Consider the following 21,189-nt stretch of genomic DNA (forward strand, 5'->3'; position numbering starts at 1 on the left):
ATGTGCAGTGAGGCTCTAGCTCTCTGGAGTCAGTTGGTCAAGTGGGATTCCTGAGGACTGAGCAAACACAGCAGGATTTTGTCCTAAGTTTTCTTAGGGATCTTACCCAAAAACACCATTACTTGAATTTCCCATCTTCCTTTTAGAGGGAGACTTCTTTGCTATGTGTACTCCCACCTCTATATGTCACATCATTTTCTCAGAGGAAGTACAGCATAAAATAATAACCAGCATTTGTAGAGCACTTCTTGTGGGCCTTCTTGGGCAAATAGACATTCTCATGGAATGCTCTAAAATTGTTAAGTTCTTGCACTTGCTCTCAAGTCATTTATAATCTAATTGCTGGTCTTCCTGGTATGAACAAAGATGTTTGCTTGTTAATAAATTCCTACCACATACCCAGACTTGTGGTTTATTTCTATCTAACTAGGGAAAGCACTAAAGAGTTTTCTAATAAGGAAGAATGATCTGAGTGTCTACCTGCTTTTGAAAAGATGTCTGCTGTGGATAGGAAATGATTTTGTATCCAAAAGTCCTAGTACTAATTTGGAGTGTTGTAAAGGTCAGGGCAGCAAATGCTAGAGAATGGGATTAATGAAAGGTGATAATGTTCTCCATGTCTTTGAATAATTAATTTTTACTCCATTTTGACTAGCTTGCAATAAAGTAGGTTAAGTGCTGTACTTTAAGGAAGTCCCTGTACAAGCCACTGCCTTACAATGGTCAAATGGTTGCTCACTAACCAGTGGAAATAAATGACTGTTGTTTCCACAAAATTGCTTTACAGATTCTAAATACTATCTCTGGGACACTGGATTGTGTGCCCTTTAAGATAAATTCCATAATCAAGAGCCTGGTCCTGAATAGATTGGAGCCCCAAAATCTCACTGAAGCAAACTGATAGTAGGCCAGGAAAGAGTCGGAGACAAACACTCCTGGAATAGGAATCCACTGCTCACCTTTATTTTAAACTGATATGTAGAAATTAATATTATTACAAAATGCACACATCTTAAGTGTTAAGTTTGATGTTTTGACAATTGTATACATCTGTGTAATAATTACCAAAAGAAGACATAAAACATTACAATTAACCCAGAAAGTTCTCAAATACCTTTAAATCACCCCTGAGCGCCTCCCCACTCCAGCGATCACTTCCTGATTTTTATCACTAAAGATTTGTTTTACCTGCTTTTGGATTACATATAAGTGGAATCATAGAATAATGTACTCCTTTGCATCTGGGTTCTTTCACTGATAATGCTTGAAAGACATCCATATTGTATATATCAGGACATTGTTCTCTATTGCTGAGTAGTATTTCATTCTATAAATATACCACAATTTGTTTATTCATTCTCCTAGTGAAGGACTTTTAGGTTGTTTCCAGTCTGGGGCAATTATGAATAAGGATGCTATCGATATTCTTAACACAGCCTTTTGTTTTTGTTTTTTGTGGATATACGTTTTCATTTCTCTTGGATAAATAAGAGTAGAAAATTACTGGTTCATATGGTAAGTGCATGTTTATAAGAAACTGCCCTCTTGTTCTCCAAAGTGGTTTTACCATTTTGTACTCCCATCAGTCATGTATGAGAGTTACAGTTGCTTCACATGTCTGTCAACATTTACATTGTCAGGTTTTTTAATATTAGCCATTTCAGCATATATTAAATAACTGATTTTAATTTACATTACATTTCCCAGATGATTAGTGATGTTGAGCACTTTTTCATATGCTTATTTTTCATTTGTATATCTTTCATGAAGTGTCTTTCATGTCTTTTCTCATTTTAAAGTTGGATTTTTTTTATTGTAGGTATTATTTGTATTTTGGATATAAATCCTTTGATGGATAGATATGCTATGATTTTTTTTTAAAGACTCTGTATTCACTTATTGGGATCTTTTGATGAACAAATTTGTTTGATAAAATCCACTTTATCAGTTTTTTTATTTTATGGTTTTATGACCTCAGAGTCACAAAGAACATATTTTCTTCTAGAAGTTTTATGGTTTGAAATTGTATGTTTAGGTCTGTGATCCATCTCAAATTAATTTTTGTGAACAGAATGAGGTTTGATTTTTTTCCAACATGGATATACAGTTGTTCCAGCAACATTTACTTAAAAAGACTTTTCTCTACCCATGAAATTGACTTGGTACCTTGGTTAAAAATTGATCACATGTGCGTGTGTATTTCTACATTTTCTGTTCTGGTCCATTAATCTATTTGTGTATCCTTACATCAGTACCACACTTTGGATTATTGAAGCCTTCTAGTAAGTCTTTAAATTAGTAAATCCTTCCGTTTTTTATTTTTCAAGACTGCTTTGGTTATTCTTGATTCTTTGGATTGTCATAAAAGTTTTAGAATTAGCTCATCTTGTTTTTCAAACTTAGCTGTGCTGGGTGAGCTGTGTTCATGCCACTGCATTCCAGCTTGGGTGACAGCAAGACCCTGTCTTAAAAAATAAATAAATAGGTCAGGCGGGGTGGCTCAAGCCTGTAATCCCAGCACTTTGGGAGGCCAAGAGGGGTGGATCATGAGGTCAGGAGATCGAGACCATCCTGGCTAACACAGTGAAACCCCGTCTCTACTAAAAAATAAAAAAAATAGCCGAGCGAGGTGGCAGGCGCCTGTAGTCCCAGCTACTCAAGAGGCTGAGGCAGGAGAATGGCGTGAACTCGGGAGGCGGAGCTTGCAGTGAGCTGAGATCCGGCCACAGCACTCCAGCCTGGGCAACAGATCAAGACTCCGTCTCAAAAAAATAAATAAATAAATAAATAAATAAATAACTGCTAGAATCTTGATATGGGGTTTTGTTGAGTCTATAGGTCAATTTAGAATGAACATTTTAATAGTATTGAGTCAGCTAATCCATGAACATATTAGGTCTTGTCATTTATTTAGGTATTAAATTTTTTGCTCAGCAATGTTTTGTAGCTTCCCTTGCATAAGACTTGCATATCTTACATTAGACGTTTTCTTAAGCATTTGGTTTTTAAAATATTTTTAATTTTTTTTTTCTTTTTTGAGATGGAGTTTTGCTCTTGTTGGCCACCACACCTGGCTAATTTGCATTTTTAGGTTGTTTGTTGCTAGTATCTAGAAATACAATTGATTTTTTGTTTGTTTGTTTAGAGATGGGTCTCACTATGTTGCCCAGGTTGGTCTCAAACTCCTGAGCTCAAGGGATTCTCATGCCTCAGTCACCCAAGTAGCTGGGACTTTAGGCATGTGCCAGTGCACCTGGCTGATTTTTGTAGGTTGATCTTGAATCGTGCCACCTTGCTAAATTCATTTATACTAGAAATAGTTCTTGTAGATTCCATACAGTTTTACATTAAATATATACACAACAGTGTAGTTTGCAAATAATGCCTTTCTGCACTGGCTACAATATCTAGTGCAATGTTTAACGTGTGGTGAGAGCAGACACCTTGCCTTGTTCTCTCAATCTTAGGGATAAAGATTTTAACATTTCATCACTGAGTATAATGTTAACTGTAAGATTTTCACAGAACAGCCCAAAGAAGTTCTTTTCTTTTTCTAATTTGTTGAGAATTTTTATTAGGAAGGGTTGCTAAATTTTGTGAGATGCATTTTTAGCTTCTAATAAGATTATTATGTATTTCTCTTTTTTATTTTGTTAAGATGGTATGCTGTAGGGGTTGGCAAACAGTGGCCCATGGGCCAGATCCAGCCCATGGACAGTTTTGTTGTTGTTTTAGAGACAGTCTTACTGTGTTGCTCAGGCTGCCAGGCTGGAGCGCAATGACACGATCATAGCTCACTGCAGCCTTGAGCTCCTGGACTCAAGCAATCCTCCTGCCTCAGCCTCCTGAGTAACTAGGACTACAGGTGCATGTCACCACACCAGGCAAATTTAAGAAATTTTTTGTAGGTCTTGCCTTGTTGCCCATGATGGCCTCAAACTCCTGGCCTCAAGCACTCCTCCTGCCTTGGCCTCTCAGAGTGCTGAGATTAGAGGTGTGAGCCACCACACTTGGCTCCCATGGACTGTTTTTGTTTTTGTTTTGAGACAGGGTCTCTGTCACCCAGGCTGGAGTGTGGTGGCATGAATGTGGCTCACTGCAGCCTCAACTTTCTTGGCTCCAGTGATCATCCTGCCTCAGCCTCCTGAGTAGCTGGGACCACAGGTGTGCGCCACCACACCTGGCTAATTTTTCTTTTTCTTTTTTGTAGACATGGAGTCTTGATATGTTGCCCAGATTGATCTGGAACTCCTAGGCTCAAGTGATCCTCCTACCTTGCCCTCCCAAAGTGTTGGCATTACAGGCATGAGACACAGTGCCCAGCCTATTGCAGCGTTTTTTGTTTTTTCTGTTTTTTTGTGTTTGTTTTTGTTTTTTTTTTCTGTTTTTTTGTGTTTGTTTTTGTTTTTTGAGACTGAGTCTTGCTCTGTCGCCCAGGCTAGGGTGCAGTGGTGCGATCTGCAACCTCCGCCTCCCAGGTTTAAGCGATTCTCTTGCCTCAGCCTCCCAAGTAGGTGGGATTATAGGCACATGTCACCAAGCCCAGCTAACTTATATATTTAGTAGAAACGGGGTTTCACCATATTGGCCAGGCTGGTCTTGAACTCCTGACCTCAGGTGATCTGCCCACCTTGGCCTCCCAAAGTGCTGGGATTACAGGTGTGAGCCATTGTGCCTGGCCCTATTGCAGTCTTTAATAGAGATAAGTTCTCTCAGCTTTTGTCTATTAGAGAATGTCCTTCCTTTTATTTTTAAGGGGTATTTTAGTTGGATATAGGATTCTATGTTGACCTTTTATTTCTTCTTTCAGTACTTTAAAGAAGTTATTTTATTGTACTCAGGCCTCATTTGTTTCTGGTGAGAAGTCATTCATCATTTTAATTTTTATTTCCCTTTCCATAATGTGTGGTTGTTCTCAATGGCTGCATCTGTGCATTATATTTACTTTTCAGCAGATTGACTAGGATATGTCTAGGGATGTTTTTCTTTGTCTAGAGTTTACTGAACTTCTTGGATCTGTGTTGATGTCTTTCATTAATATTGGTTCTTTCTTGGCCATTATCTGTTTACATTTTTCTCTTGTCTCATACTTTCTTCTCCTCTTTGGAGATTCTAGTTACATGTATATTAGATGATTTGATATAAACCTACAGATCTCAGGTGATTTTTCCCCTGCCCTGTTTTCTTTTTGTTTTCAGTTTGGATACTTTCCATTTAAACATCTTTAAGTTTTTTGATGCTTTCCAATGTTAACCTGTTAAACTTGTCTATTGAATTCTCCATTTAAAATTTTTTTGTTTTTAGTTATTTATGAATACATAGTTGCACTGAATTATTTTTAATTTTTTTCTAATATTTTTATTTCTAGCATTTCATTATATTTGTATAGTTACCATTTTCTGCTGAAATTTCCTATTTCTTCATTCATGTTTTCCACATTTTCCACTCTACTTTTTAGTATCTTAATCAGTTATTTTATTGTTTTTTTTCCTTGTATCAGTTATTTTAAAGATCCAAACTGATAATTCAACATCTAGTTCTGCTTCTGTTGAGCCCTTCCCCTCCCTTACCATGAATCTTATTTTCTTGCTTTTGTATGACTTGTATATTTGATTGGATGATGGACGTTTTATGTTGAAAAAAAAAAGAGAGAAATTGAAGCAAATATTTACTTCCAAAACAGGGCATGTCCTTTGTATTTTTTTTCAGGCCACTTGAATGGTGGCTCAATGTGATGTATATGAATTCTAGATTGGGGCTTCATTGCAGTTTTAGTTTAGTTTGATTCAGTTTACCTCTAGCTTCAAATATTTTGAATGAAGGTAGAATCAGAACTCTCATATCACCAGGGTCTGAGTTTTGGGCATTGGCAAGATTCCAGAGATCTTATTTTGCTTCATAGCTAAGCCACCAGCTTTTATCAACGTGGGAGATCTTTCCCTGCTTTACAAGCTTGCTGCCAGGATTTTTTTTATCAGTGAGCTGGGGACAGGAGGATATTTTTCTCAGCTCTCGTGCGTGCCCTGCCCTTTTGTAGAGGAATGTCCACAATGCCTAGGGGATGGGTTTCTTAGCATTTCTGACCCCTCTTAGCCTCCAAGCGTGCCTCTGTTGGATTTCACAACAATCCTGCCTCCCCTTTCATCTTTAAAGGGTATTTTGCCCTTGGGAGAAGTCAAGCTCTCTCAGCTTTCCTTCTATTATCCACAACTTTAGTGTACTACACCGTCCTGTACCTGGTTATCATCTAAGGGGTAAGATTGGTGGGAAGCCTTCCTCTGTGGATTTGAGTCCTCTAGGTTCTAATGTCAAACCAGCCTCCAAGGGGTTGTGAAAATTTTGTTAAATTTCAACAGGTTTCTCTTTTGTCCCGCTGTAGTATTCCTCTTCCTACCATAGTTCAACTAGGAATAACAACAGCGAGGGGGTCTCTTCTCTCCTATGAAGGAGTTGGCACTTTCTGGAGTTTGGATCATTTAGGTTTCTTTGGTTTTTATTTTTGTTTTAAGACAGGGTCTCACTCTTACCCAGCTTGGAGTACAGCCTGTAGTGATCTCAGCTCACTACAATCTCTGCCTGCCTGGCTCAACTGATCCTCCCACCTCAGCCTCCTGAGCAGCTGGGATTACAGGCGTGTACCACCACACTCGGCTAATTTTTGTATTTTTTGTCGAGACAGGGTTTTGCCATGTTGCCCAGGCTGATGGCCAACTTCTGAGCTCAAGCGATCTGCCTGCCTCGGTGCCCCAAAGTCCTGGGGTTACAGGCATAAACCACTGCACCCAACCCAGATTTCTTTGTGTCCTTAGCTTTTCTGATGAGTTAAACATATTTTTTATTTTCTAGCTAATCTGGCCTTTTGTTGTTGTTTGCTAGAATGGGAGGTATATTCCCTTGTGACTTTCTTCATATCAGTAGTGAATTTCAGAAATAGTTAATTTTTTTAACAAAAAAATTTTTTAGGTCGGGCGCAGTGTCTCACGCCTGTAATCCCAGCACTTTGGAAGGCCGAGGCAGGTGGATCACCTGAGATCAGGAGTTTGAGATCAGCCTGGCCAACATAGTGAAACCCCAACTCTACTAAAAATACTAAAATTAGCTGGGTGTGGTGGTGGGTGCCTGTAATCCCAGCTACTTGGGAGGCTGAGTCAGGAGAATCGCTTGAACCTGGGAGGCGGAGGTTGCAGTGAGCCAAGATTGTGCCACTGCACTCCAACCTGGGTGACAGAGCAAGACTCCCTCTCAAAAAAAAAAAAAAATTTTTTTTTTGAAACAGGTCTCACTCCACCCTGGCTGGAATGCCATGACATGATCATAACTCACTGCTGGCTTGACCTTCTGGGCTCAAGTGATCCTCCTGCCTCAGCCTCTTGAGTAGCTGGGACCACAGTCATGTGTCACCATGCCTGGCTAATTTTTTTTTTTTGGTAGGGCTGGGGTCTCGCTATGTTGCCTGTGATCCTCCTGCCTTGGTTTTCCAAAGTGCTGGGATTAAAGGCATGAGCCACCACGCCCGGTTAGGAATGGGAGTTTAAACAATGGTTTTATTTGCATATTTCATTAGCTAGTATTTTTTTCCTTTTTTGAGACAGAGTCTGGCCCTGTTGCCCAGGCTGGAGTGCAGTGGCGCAATCTAGGCTCATTGTAACCTCTGCCTCTTGGCTTCAAGTGATTCTTGTGCCTCAGCCACCCGAGTAGCTGGGATTACAGGCACCCGCCACCACACCCAGCTAATTTTTGTATTTTTAGTAGAGACAGGGTTTCACCATGTTGGCCAGGCTGGTCTCAAACTCCTGACCTCAGTTGATCCAGCCGCCTCAGCCTCCCAAAGTGCTGGGATTACAGGTGTGAGCCATCATGCCTGGCCTCATTAACTGTTTTTAAAATTAAAAGTACCTATAAATTTTGTAGAATCATAAAAGCAACACCTTCCCATCTTAACTCCCCTAGTGCCTCTACTCCCTCCACAGAGACAAATATCTTAGCAGTTTGTTGTGTTTTCTTTTCCAAATTGTATTTCTAAAATGTGTCAATATCTTTTCCCTTTTTTTTTATTTTTTGTAGAGACGGTGGCGGGGAGTCTCACTGTGTTGCCTAGACTGGTCTCAAACTCCTGGCCTCCTACCTTGGCTTCCCACAGTTCTGGCATGAGCTACTACACCTGGCCTCCCCCTTATTATTTTTAAAAACCTGAATGGAAGCATACTATATTTTCTACACTCCTTTCATGTAACTTATTTTAACAACCTGAGGACTTTTAGAGGCTGCATAGTATGTCTTAGTGTAAGATGTATCTTAGTTTATTTAAACAGTGATGGACATGTCCATGTTTCCAGTATTTTTTCTCACAAACAATGCAGTATTATGCCTTTGCCCACATTCACCATTGATTGCTATTGAGTATATCTGTAGTATCAAGAATGGGCATACTGAAAATGCTTCATGAAGTCCACTGAAGCTTCATATTATTCTGAAGTGATATTTCCCAAAGTGTTGGCTGGACTCTCAAGAGTTTGTGGTATAGGGTCCGGGAGGACTGGACACTTCCAAAGAGGCATAAGGTGCTACAGACTTGCCCAGCAGGTGGCATCAGAACAAAGCTGGCTATGGACCTTGTTAGTACAAATGATAGAACATTAAAAATGTAAAATCTCAACTGTAGCTCATTTATGCATATATTGGGGATGCTGAAAGGTTACCGATGTCTGATTCCTCTTCTGTGTCCTCAGCCCCCACCATAAAAATAGATAAATGCCTCTTTTTTTTTTGTATGCCCAGCACAGCTATATGATTTGAACAGTCTTGATAAGCAGGGTCACATTTGAGGAGATTTGCTAAGGGAAATAAAGATCCATCTGTGACACAAGAAACATGTTTTATGTGATTTCTGGGATTTTCCTGTGAAGATACTTTTTGTTTGTTTGTTTGTTTTACAGTGGATCTCACTCTGTCACACAGGCTGGAGTTCAGGAGTGCAATCATAGCTCACTGTGACCTTGAACTCCTGGGCTCAGGAGATCCTCTCTCCTCAGTCTCCCAAGTAGTTAGGACTACAGGTGCATGCCACCATGCCTGGCTCATTTTAAAATTTTTTGTAGAGACGAGTCTCACTATGTTGCCGAGGCTGGTATTGAACTCCTGGGCTCAAGCAATCCTCCTGCCTCAGCCTCCCAAAGTGTTGGGATTACAGGTGTGAACCGCAGTATCCAACCTATTATGTTTTTTGAAAAGAGATTTTTCTAATTATGTATATAATTAAAGCACCTTAAGTTTAGTGATTGCAATTTGAGAAACCAATGTCCTTTCTTATTAAAAAGGCCCTTGTACAGAATGTGCTCTATCTTCCTCACAAGATCTGGGGTCAAAGGAGAGATTTTGAAACATTATAGCAATGGCTTCTAGTTATTGAATAAAGAATGTCATTTGCTCCTCACAGGACCCCTTTCAGGGGGATTTTATATATTGGGAAACAGCCTCATGAGCTTTCTACAAACATCTTTGTCCTTAAGTCTTCCCATTTCAGCAATTGGCTGTACCACTCATCCAGCAGCTTTCAAAGTTAGAAACCTGGCAATCTTCCTTTAACATCCATTTCCCTTTCCCTCATTCCCCCATATCCAATTCTGTGTATTGGAGGTTTTCCCACCTCTAAACTTGAGAATCCATTTACCTTTTCTTCATCTCCTTTGCCATCATACTAGTCCAAGTGAAGCGTTTCATCGTCTCATTTGCAGTATCCTTTAGTTTACATTAGATTATCAATTTTTGTCCCCCTCCCAATTCAGTCTCTACTCATGAGCTAACATGAGTTTATTAAGTGTTCATTCTGACCATGCCATTCCTTGCTCAAAATTCTCTAGTGCCTTCCCAATGCCCTTACAATAAAATTCCTCATATGGCCTTTGTGGATCTGCACTCTACCTCTTCTCCTATTGCAACCAACCCTGTTACCTTTTTCTCTTTTCACACTGGTCTTCATTCTGTGCTGCAAACTGGCTGAGTTTCTTCCATCCTCAGGGCCTTTTGCACAAGTTCTTCCTTTGCCTTAGAATTCTTTCCTGGCCTGCACACCTCTTCTCACCTTTCCCTAAGCTAATGCCTTACCCTTTAGGTCTCATTTTAAACATCTCTTACCCAGGAAAAATTTCCCTGTCCAAACAAGTCTAGATTGGTCCCCCTTTGTTTGTTCTAACTGTTCTATATTTCTCCTTCTTAGCATTTATCACAATTCTTGATATGTTGTCCTTTTCATTTTCTCAGTCTCTATTATTGGAGTAGGTAATACATCCATATAGTACAAAATTCAGAGTGTATTAAAGGTATAGAGTAAAAAGTCTTCTCTTCCCTGTCTGCCTGCTACCCAGTTCTCCTCTTTAGAACCACTTTTAGCATTTTGAATATCCTTCCAGAAATATTTTCTAAGTATACAAGCAATTATGTATATAATATTCCTCTTTATTTTTGCCTTTTATTAATACAGATACTATATGCGTTTTCTGCACTTTATCTGTTAATAATGTATCTTGGCCATTATTCTATATTAATATGTAAATAGTTGCCTCTTTCTTTTTCATGCGCCATATAGTATGGACTTTAACCTCTCTCTAGGTTGGTTTTAGGCATTGGTTATTACAAATAATGCTGCATTGAATACCTTTGTATGTAAAGTCATTTCCCATGTCTATGCCTATAGAATAAATTACTAGAATTGAAATAATTAGGTTAAAGATTTTGTGCATTTTTAATTTTGATAGTTACTGCCAAACTGCTCTCAATGAAAGTTTTACCAATTCCCACTAGTGAATGCATTTGTCCTCACAATTATGTCAGTGAAATTTTTGTTCTTTGCCAATGCAAGAAATGGAAAGTATCTCTTGGAAACTAATTTGCATGTTTTTTTTCCTTGCACAGTTATATTTTCATATGTTAAAGAGCCATTTGTATTTCTTGGTGAACTGTTCATAAACTTTGCTTATTTATTATCTAATGTCTGACTATTTTGCTACACTCTAAATTCCCAATTCATACTGAAGTCTCGCCCTTGAAGTTTAGACGTACAATCTGCCTCTTCAGTGGTTTCCACACCAAAAAATCCAGTCTCCTGAATTTTATATGGGCCTAAGAGTCTTACTGAAAATTGGAAGTCTTAAGGTGTAGTCCATTTTATGCAGTGTGAGGCCTTTCATGTTCTGAAATGTACCACTCTTGACTGACTTTTTCTTCTTCACCCTTCCAGCACTGTGCCCTTATGAGCCAGAGAAATGTTCCCCTTTCTCCCAGGAAACGTTCTGACCTTACCCTGGTCCCTCAAGGACTCTCCTTCTCCCCCAAATTAACTTTCAAGGAGTTTCTCCAACCCAAAATGGCACCCTTCCTGAAAAGATTTCTAGTGGATACTGTTTTCTCTACCTCACTACAGATGTATTTTGCTGCTTGGCTCCCCTCTCTCCACTTTGCTATGGCAAACATTTTTTTCCAGAAATATATCAAATAAAATGAACATGTGGCCCCGTTTGGTGATTTTTGTTGGATCCCTGGTATTGATGTCTTCTAGTTTAGATAATTCCACTGTGGCAAGCTTTTATTCCTAGCATACAGCTCATGAGGAGAATGTAAGTCACTTGGTGTTATTAATGCTAAAATAGTAAACAAGAATACAAAATTTGCTAGATTAGAAGTGGATTTTTTTTTTCCAGGCCAGGCACAGTGGCTCATGCTTGTAATCCCAGCAGTTTCGGAGGCTGAGGCAGGCAGATTGCTTTGAGCTCACGAGTTCGAGATCGGCCTGGGCAACACAGCGAAACCCCATCTGTACAAGGGTAATTTTACAAAAAAACTAGCCAGGTGTGGTGGCGCACACCTGTGGTCCCAGCTACTGGGGAGGCTGAAGTGGGAGGATGGCTTGAGCCTGTGAGGCAGAGGTTGCCATGAACCCAGTTCATGCCATTGCACTCCAGCCTGGGTGGCAGAGTGAGACCTTGTCTCAAAAAAAAGAAAAAAAGAGAAGGAATGAATTAGCATGAATGAGAAAGGCATGATCTGCAGTCAGTCACCCATGGTCAAAGTTAGCAGATACCACCTCATTCTCAGAGTGAAGCAAAATCAGCCCAATGCTTTTGGCAAACTGTGGTTGCCTCCCTGTCATCATCATCTGGGCTCACTGTGGCTTGCCCTTCTGGCCTTGCCTCTGACCTTGCCATCTCTGGGGAGGCTTCTTTGCAAGCCCAAGCCTGGGCTCCCCCTCTCAGAACCATGTGCATACTTGTCCTGGAACTGGCTTTTTGCCTGAGCCTCCTGGAGGGCAGGGGCCATCTGGCACAAACCTGTATCCCAGCAGTTGCTAAATTAATGAACAAATACCAAGTCTTTCACAATGTAACTTGAGAGTGGAGGTAGTGGTAGTGGCAACTCCATCTGGGGGATGAGAGAAGGTGGAGGCTGAGTTTTGGGGGTGGCTTGCAAAAGAAGAGGAGAGACTATTAGCAGCTAAAGGAGTGGCCAGGGTAAACACCAAGCATTTTCCTGACTGGGGAGCTGTGGGTTTGTTTAAAGGTAGGGCTGAGTAAGGGGTGAAACCAGTGAGCAGGAGAGATGGCTAGTGCTGGACTGGAGTGAAAGGCATCTGTAGAGGCAGGAGACAGGATGGGGAGGGAGAGGAGTTGGCCTAGGACACGACAGGATAGCACTTATTTGAAGACTGGTGGGCAGGAGGAAAGGAAGGGGAGGGATTGAGAAATGACCTGGAGGTCCTCAGTCAGCTGGGAGAAGACCTGGAAGAGGGGGGATCAGCTGCTGTTGGGATGGAGAGGAGGGCCAGGAGAGGCAATGACTCACACGGAGGGAGGGTCGGGGATGGGGACTGGGTGGTGCGGGGGCAGGGATGGGGGCGGGAAAGACATACTCGCAGGAGATCAGAAGGCCCCGTGGCAACTTTGTGTAAGTCCTGGTTCAGTCAAGGAGAGGAATCCGAGGGGAAAGGCTGATTAGACCCATGGCCCACTCTGAGAGGAAGGGGTATTGTGTGGGTGCAGGAGGAAGAGCAGCTGGGAAGTAGGAGTGCCTGGGACTGGATCCAACTGCAAAGGGGGCAGATATGTCCCCAGGATCAGGGTAGGGACCCTCTAGGAAGGGGGTGTTCTGAGAGGGAGGTTGTGGGGAGCACTGTATAGGGGTCCTTGGAGGTGATTTCTGGGAAGGGGAAGTCTGGGGCAGGGCTGTGAGGAGTCAGAAAAGAAACTGTGAAGTCCATTCCTCACCCACCTCCTGAACCCTGGGGTCTGAGACCCTCAGGAAAGAGGGTTCAGTGGCACAGGAGGGTCCAGGGCAGGAGACAGAAAAGTGGCCTCTTAGGTCTTCTTGGAAAGGAACTCTGACCACCAGTGTGAATAGTCTCGCAGAAAGCTAAGCAGACACCCAGCGAAAGCCAGCCCCTCCCACTCTGGGAGAGGGGAGGGGCCAGCGGTTGCATGGGCAGCTTTCCTTGTGATGCCACAGGTCCTCTGGACACGCTGCTGCCTGGCCACACCTCCTTTCCCTTTCATCTTTCTCATCAACCAATGGGCTTGGGAGCATTGAGGCCATGCCCCTATTCTGTGTTCTAGTGCGGTCCTGGTTACTCCTCCTTTGGCTTAGTTGCACAGCTACCTGGTAGGTGACTGGAGGTGTTTAGCAATTTAGATTGCGCTGATGTGGCCCCAACCCCGCCTCCCTCCCCACTCCACCATGCAGGAAGAAACTTGACAGAGCAAATTGACTGCGCCAAGAAAAAGGTAAAAACCACCAGGTCGTAGCCCCCAACCCACCTGCAGACCTCCTCTGACAGCAGGACTACTGCCAGAGTCCGTGCCACTCCTGAGGCACACTGGGTTGGGCCCCCCTGGTGCCTCTGCACTCCCCCCACCAAAATATTGTTAGCCAGCCCTTTCCCCTCAGCAGCCCAGCCCCTATCCTTGACAGTCACCCCAGGGTAACCTTGGGCAGGTAACCCCTGGGGCTCCCTGCTCGAGACTCGGCCCTTACCTCCTGCCCCCACAAGCCTGACCTCCCTGGGCTCTTTGGGCTTGCATCTCCAAGGACTGAGACAACCACTTCTGGTGGTTGCCACTCACCTGGGGATGTGAGTTTTGGCTGGCCAGGTTCCTGGGGACAGGGGCCCCAAGGGGCAGTAGAGGGCAATTGTTAAGATTGCTGGGTACTGGTAAAGAATTCTGGGTTTGAATCCTGCCGCTCCGTCTGCTAGGGATATGATTTAGTGCAAGTTACTTGAGCTCTTTGGGCCTCTCTTTTCATAGCTGTATAATAAAGATGGTATTGTTTGACTTCCATTTGTGAAGTTTAAATGAAATTTGTTATTGTTCTTTTATGTGAATCCTAGTACATCGCCTGCTGCAAACACACAGGACACCCAGGAAGTGATCATTGCTGTTTGATTTTCCTCATCCCCAGTCTCAAAGGGAAGCCAGACCAATGAGAACAGCCACTTGCCATCAAGTTGTACCTTTAGGAGTCACTGAAAGGGCCCCAGCGTGTGGTGAGGAGAGCCCCAGGCACTAGGAGTAAGAGAAGATCTTACTTGCCACCAGCTTGCTGGGTAACCACAGAAAAATCACTATTTCCTCTGGGTCTCAGTTTTCTCCTCTATAACATGATACTGGATAAGATCCGTGTCTTTCAAACTTGTTTTTCAGCTGGAGTCCCCTTAGTTCAAGTGAACCCTTACTCAGAAGTCTGTTTTTTTTTTAATGGAGGTGGAGGTCTGGAACTCTACCAGATTCATCGCCCATGTCCTGGGTCTGAGGAAAGGGGTCCAGTGAGCGTATTAAGAGCTGCATTGGTCAGGTGACTCCACTCTGTGACTGCATTGGTCAGGTGACTCCACTCTGTGATATATCTATTTGTTCCTGCCCCTGGCAAGGCAGCAGGTGGCCATTTGGAAGAATGGCACAGGCCATGGTTTTAATCTCCTTTGCTCTTTTTCAGCATTTTGTTTCCCTGAACCCACATCTTCCTCCTATCCTGACTTTCTTGCTTCTCTCTAGGCCACTTCTGTCTTTCTCTCCCTGTCCTGGTTTTTCTCTTGTCACCTCCTGTAGATTCAGGACATTCTGAAGGTGCTGGTGTCCAACCTTCACCATTCCAATGGGGGTAGTGCTCCCCCATTGGGCAAGTGGAAGGCAAGGCAGTGCCCGGACCCCTCTCTGGCTTGCTGTCTCCAGCTGTGCATGTTTCTGAGACTTCTCTGGTTTGGGGGATACTTTGCCTCTGGCTTATTTTTATTTTGCTGGCATTATCCTTCAGCCTGTTTATGTCTGCTTCTTCACCTGCTTGATTGATTGGGTTTTTTCCTTCCCTGCATCTTTTATCATCTTGGAAATGGTGAGACATACCTTAAAATTTAAAAGTAATTTGGGAATAATGTACAGAACAGGCATGTGGGATTTGGGGCTTTTGTTTTGTTTTGTTTTTGAGACAGAGTCTTACTCTGTCACCCAGACTGGAGTGCAGTGGTGTGGTGCAATCCTGGCTCAATGCAACCTCTGCCTCCCAGGTTCAAGCGATTCTCTTGTGTTAGCCTCCTGAGTAGCTGGGATTACAGGCACCTGCCACCACGCCCAACTAATCTTTGTATTTTTAGTAGAGACGCAGTTTCACCATGTTGGACAGACTGGTCTTGAACTCCTGATCTCAAGTGATCCACCCACCTCAGCCTCCCAAAGTGCTGGGATTACATGCGTGAGCCACCGTGCATGGTCTCTTGCTGTTTTTATACTTTCTCTATATCCATATAGAGATGTTTCCCATGTAAGTTTTTGTTTCTTTGAATTTCTCATTTTTATTACCCCTGCATCATCTGCTACCCAGAAGGATCTGGAGGTAAGAGGCCCTGGGCCAGGGTGCAGTGACCCTGCAGGCCAGCCCTCCAACCTCCTCTCACAGCAGGAGCTGGGTACCCCTCTGCCAGCTGAACAGTCCACACACACCCCAGTCCTAATGATTGTTCTCTCTACCTTTCCCCGCAGTCCTCCTCCAACTCCTCCTCTCTGCGTGCGCCTCAGAGCCGGTACCAAGAACTGGAAGTAGCCCTGGACTCAAGCTCCACAACAATCAATCAACTCAATGAAAATGTAGAATCATTGGTAAGAGTCCAGTGGAGTCTCCTGATTCCACGCTGCCAATCTTGGGCCTTAGTTTCCCCTTGGGGCTCTGAAGAAAGGGGCTGAGGGACCCTGGTGCCAAGGGCAAATGGGGAGCTGGGGCACCCAGGCCTCACGTGGAGGGACCTCAGAGCAAGGAGCATGCAACATGGCTCTTCTGTCACTCCCCTCTTTGCTGACTCTCTTCTTCAGACATCCCTGCTTCAGTCCTTGCCACACACACCCTGGGGTTGTCACCTCTTAGAGAAGCACTAGTCTGACTGGTTGTCAGGGGCCCTGTATTTCTGCCCTGACTCAGTCTCTAATTTGCCCTTGAGTCTGGTCAAGCCACCTCTCCTCCTTGGGCTCATGTTTCCAAAGGAGATAGAGAGTGTCAAAGGTCTCTGTTTGCTCTGAGAGTCTGAGATTTGGGACCCTAGAATGGAAACCTCAGGGCCAAGGGCTCCCGTCTGTCCTTTTCTGTCCTGTATCTCTGCTGTGAAGACCCGTACCTGGCCTGTATGTGTTCAGTAAATGTTTGTTGAATGAACACATCTTTCTAAATCACAAGCTGGCAGAAGTGTGGGCCTTTCTCAGACTCCATCTCTAGAGGTTTATGTTACTGTCCTTTTGAGAGAATCCAGATTCAGACTTTGAGTTCTGTGGCTGTGGGCAAAAACCAACAAAGACCCAAATCCTCTGTCTTTGGGAGCTTGAGGAGAGTTGACCAGTTCGTGTTGCCATTGGGTCTGAGAACTTTGCCTTTAAAATCCATTCCTGGTCCCTGCCTACAACTTCCTGGTCTGGGGAATAGAGTTGAGGGGGCCCCCCTCAGTCACCTGAATTTGACTCTCCCCACAGAAACAACAGAAGAAACAAGTGGAACATCAGCTGGAAGAAGTAACATGTTTGTTTGTTTTTTTTCTTTTTCTCACGATATAATGCTGGGTTTGGGGGGAATCTCATGACTGCTGCGTTTGGGGGGCACTCAAATGTAGAGGTGCCAGTCTCATGTCGCCCACTCCCAGCCTGGGGAAGAAGGCTCACCCCTCAGATTCTACCCCATCCTTCCAGGTTATCCCCTGGTAACCTGGTCCCATGGGTGGGCCTGTCCTGGGGCATTGGTGGCATGCTGGGGGCATGTCTCTTGCTGTGCCATCTCTTTCTCCCCCGGGTAAGAGCTCTGTCTTCCTCTTCCTACAGGAAAAGAAAGCAAACTATGGAAATACACAGAGAACAAATGGAGCAGTTAGAGGTGAGTGGAGGGTGGGGAGTTTTCTCCTGTCCTCCCAAGAATGTTTCTTTCCTTATCTTTTCTGTCCTTCAGCGCTTGCTTGGCTTTTCTCCCAAAGGTTCAATTCCAGACAATCAACATCCTCATGTTGGAAAAGGCAGACTTGAAGACCACAGTTTACCATACTAAACGTGCCGCCACTCCTTTGAGGGTGGGAATCTGGCACCCTGTTATCCTTCAACCTAGCACTTGACAGGTCTTTAGGGGGAGTCCTTTGGGCCCTATCTCAACCTCTTTCATTACAGGAGAATCCAAGGATCTGGCCAGCCACCTGCAATATTCCTTGCAGCGTATTGGAGAGTTGGAGCAGGCTCCCTCTGCTGTCTCCATGCAGCAGCAGGAAGAGGACAGGGTGAGTCCAATGAGCTACCCTGTCCCCTGGCAGCCTGGCTTCCCAGATGCAGGAGTGAGCCTAAAGGTCCCTTCTGCAGGATGCAGTGTCCTGCCCAGAAGGCAGCATGCTCATTTCTCACTGCTTTTGTGTATGGTTGTTAGAGGCAGCCTGGGGCTGAGTCAGCTGCTGTGGGTGAGTTGGGGGCACTGTGGGGAGAGAGCACTGGACGCAGAGCTCGGAGGCCACACAGCAGCTCGAGGACTGGATGGTGAAGATAAGAAGTTTCGATCTGGGGAGCCCAGGCCATTCCACACAGTGCCCCTTAAAAGGGCAAGGGGTAGGCTCAATATACAACTCGGTCAGTAAAGATCAAGTCATTTCCAAGCCCGTGGTCTGGTTTTTAAAAGAACTGTTCCACACAGTCCTGGAATAGGAGAGGCTGCGGGAGTGGGAGGAGAGGCTGCGGGAGCAGGAGAGGCTGCTGGAGCAAGAGAGGCTTTGGGAGCAGGAGGAGAGACTGCTGGAGCAGGAGGGGCTGCGGGAACAGGGAGAGAGGCTGAGAAAGCAGGAAGTAGAGGCTGCTGGAGCAGGAGGAGAGGCTGAGGAACAGGAGGAGAGGCTGTGGGAGCAGGAGAAGAGGCTGTGGGAGCAGGAGAAGAAGCTGAGGGAACAGGAGGAGAGGCTGAGGGAGCAGGAGGAGAGGCTGAGGGAGCAGGAGAAGAGGCTGTGGGAGCAGGAGGAGAGGCTGAGGGAGCAGGAGAAGAGGCTGTGGGAGCAGGAGGAGAGGCTGGGGGAGCAGAAGAGGCTGTGGGAGCAGGAGGAGAGGCTGAGGGAACAGGAAAAGAGGCTGTGGGAGCAGGAGAGGATAGGTTGCTGGAACTGGAGCAGAAAGCCAAGCTCTGGGGCGAGCAGGCAGAGACACACATGCAAACCATGCAGAATGACTGCACCACCATCAGCCACACACTCTCCCAGAACCACGAGCTTGACGAGCAGCTGGGCGAGGCACAGTACGACTTCCAGGAGCTGGTGGGTTGCCCCACCAGGGGAGCCTGCCCTCCTCCCTGGCCCTCCATGCCTTTGTTTCCCCACCTGTAAAATGGGCATATGTAGCCCTCACATGAACTGGTACTTCTAAAGGAACCTGTGAGCCAGAGCCCTGCTCTGATGGCTGTGAGAGAGAGGGGATGATGTTTCTAACCTGCCTCCACCCTTCCCCGTGACATGGGAGGCAGACATCAAGTTCTGGGGTCTCCAGCTGCAGTGGGTGGCTGCTGATTGCTTCTCTTTGTCCAGAACAGTGAGAACAAGAGTGCACTGCAGTTGGAGCAGCAAGTAAAGGAGCTGCAGGAGAAGAAGCTGAGCGAGGTGAAGGAGATGGTAACCTCCGCCCCATCCAAGAAGGGCTGGGAGGCGGGCACCAGCCTCTGGGGAAGGGAGGTGTGAGGCCAAAGGCAGCTCCAGCCTGGGGGCAGGCGATGCCAGCACCCTTCAGGGCAGTCCTGTGACTGTTTCTTGCTTTCTGCCCTCTGACTTTTAGAGGTGGGTAGCCCTGGGTTCCTCCCAGGTCTGGACATTATAATCCCAGCTAGAGGCGTGGAGCCTCCCAATCAGAGGGGAAGAGACAGTGGTATAAGAGGCTCTTGTACCGGGGCTGGTGGCTCATGCCTATAATCCCAGCACTTTGGGAGGCTGAGGCAGGAGAATCACTTGAGGTCAGGAGTTTGAGAACAGCCTGGCCAACATCGTGAAATCTCATCTCTACTAAAATTACAAAAAAAAAAAAAAAAAAATTTAGCCAGGCATGGTGGCACATGCCGTTAATCCCAGCTACTCAGGAGGCTGAGGCATGAGAATCGCTTGAGCCTGGGAGGTGGAGGTTGCAGTGAGCTGAGATTGCACCACTGCACTCCAACCTGGGCCACAGAGTGACACTCTTGTCTCAAAACAAAACAAAACAAAAAAGCCTCCTGAGATTCAAAGTGGATTCCGGCCCGGGTTCCACTGGTCACTATTCAACTACTTTGCATCTCTAAGTCTCTGTTTCTCTAACTTCAAAAGGAAGTTAGCATTTTTCTTGCAGAGGTGCTGAGGATTAAATGAGATAATACATGGAAAGCATTAGGCTTGTAGCACACTTAGCAGATGGTGGTTGGCTCCCTCTGGTTTTCCACCAGTCTGTGGCCTACAGTTTAAATGGTAGGAAGAAGGAGGTGAGATTTGAGGCTGGGGAAGGAGGCATGGGGTTCTAGGCAAGGGAGGAAGTCTCTAAGGCCTGGAGCAAGGGGCCAGGGACCTGGGCAGGTGACAGAGCCCCACAGTGCTCTTGCTACCCTATTAATGGGCCCAGAATCTGGAAGCCAGTCACCACGTGCCCTCATGCCCAGGGTCTTCCTGGTGGTGGAGCAGCAGCGAGACTAGTACCTGGGTCACCTGCAGCAGTACGTGGCCACCTATCAGCCGCTGACCTCTGAGAAGGGGGTGCTGCACAAGCAGTTACTGCAGACCCAGCTCGTGGACCCGCTGCAGCAGCAGGAAGCTTGGGGAAAACCGGTGGCTGAGATGGCCTGCCAAAACTGCAGGAGACCCAGGGGAGGGAGTTGCTGAGGACAGAGCCCCAAGAGGGACGACCTGGCATCTTCCGTGCCTTCTCTGTTTCCCATCCCCTTAGGAGCGCCTAGAAGCTGCCAGCCAGCAGAAATAGCAGCTAGAGGCCCAGTTGAGCCTCATGGCTATCCCTGGAGAAGGTACAGGAGACCACTCAGAGGAAGAGGAGACAGCCCCAGGAGGAAGGGGGGACTGTTAGCAGCATAGGATTGAGGGGTTGGAAGAGACCTTTAGAACAGCTGGTCATTATGCCGACCGGGTGTCTGCACTAAGCTCGGCATGAATATGGTGACCTCCTGGGATCAGGGGGCCACCAGGTTGCCTAAGGATGAGTGAACTGGCCCAGATCAGAAAGGGAGCAGTTCAGAATTCCCACACTGACTGGTAGCAGGACTGTGCCTGGGCAATATAGCAAGATCTTGGTTCTTAAAAGGAAAAATAAAGAACAGCAGCTCATTCCCCTCTGGGGAGGGCCTGGCTCAGGGTTACACAGTGAGGGTGGGGAGAGGTGGGCCCGCAGTACCTCCCTAGTTGGGTTGTCTGAGGACCCCTCTGGCCACCTCCCCACAGGAGATGAAGGAGGACATCTGGATGGTGAGGAGGAGGAGGTGCCTCAGCCCATGCCGAGCATCGTGGAGGACCTGGAGAGCCGGGAGGCCATGGTGAACTGATACCCCCTGCACCTCCTTTGCCACCTTCCTCTGTGGTCCCTCCCAGACTCCCTTATGCTCTTGGTTTCCCCACCTTCTGATTTCTTATCCCTTCCAGGAGACAGTGGTCAGACACCATTTCACCTGTGACCAAGAGGTGCACTCTCTGAG

At 45.4% G+C, this 21,189-nt stretch overlaps 1 protein-coding gene and 1 pseudogene across 1 annotated transcript in view; both read left to right on the forward strand.

Annotated features, from left to right (window-relative positions):
• Positions 1–11,753, forward strand: part of LOC117087127 (E3 ubiquitin-protein ligase arih1-like) — a 33,924-nt gene extending 22,171 nt beyond the window's left edge. The window contains exon 7 of the mRNA XM_033216977.1: positions 11,697–11,753. Within this exon, the coding sequence (XP_033072868.1) occupies positions 11,697–11,745 (49 nt within the window). The 3' untranslated portion in view covers positions 11,746–11,753. The remainder of the gene's footprint in view (positions 1–11,696) is intronic.
• Positions 11,754–13,984: 2,231 nt separating this feature from the next.
• LOC117087140 lies at positions 13,985–21,039 on the forward strand (annotated as a pseudogene).
• The last annotated feature ends 150 nt before the right edge of the window (positions 21,040–21,189 follow it).

The sequence above is a fragment of the Trachypithecus francoisi genome, unplaced genomic scaffold (assembly GCF_009764315.1).
Source record: "Trachypithecus francoisi isolate TF-2019V2 unplaced genomic scaffold, Tfra_2.0 Contig00613, whole genome shotgun sequence".
Lineage (NCBI taxonomy): Eukaryota > Metazoa > Chordata > Mammalia > Primates > Cercopithecidae > Trachypithecus > Trachypithecus francoisi.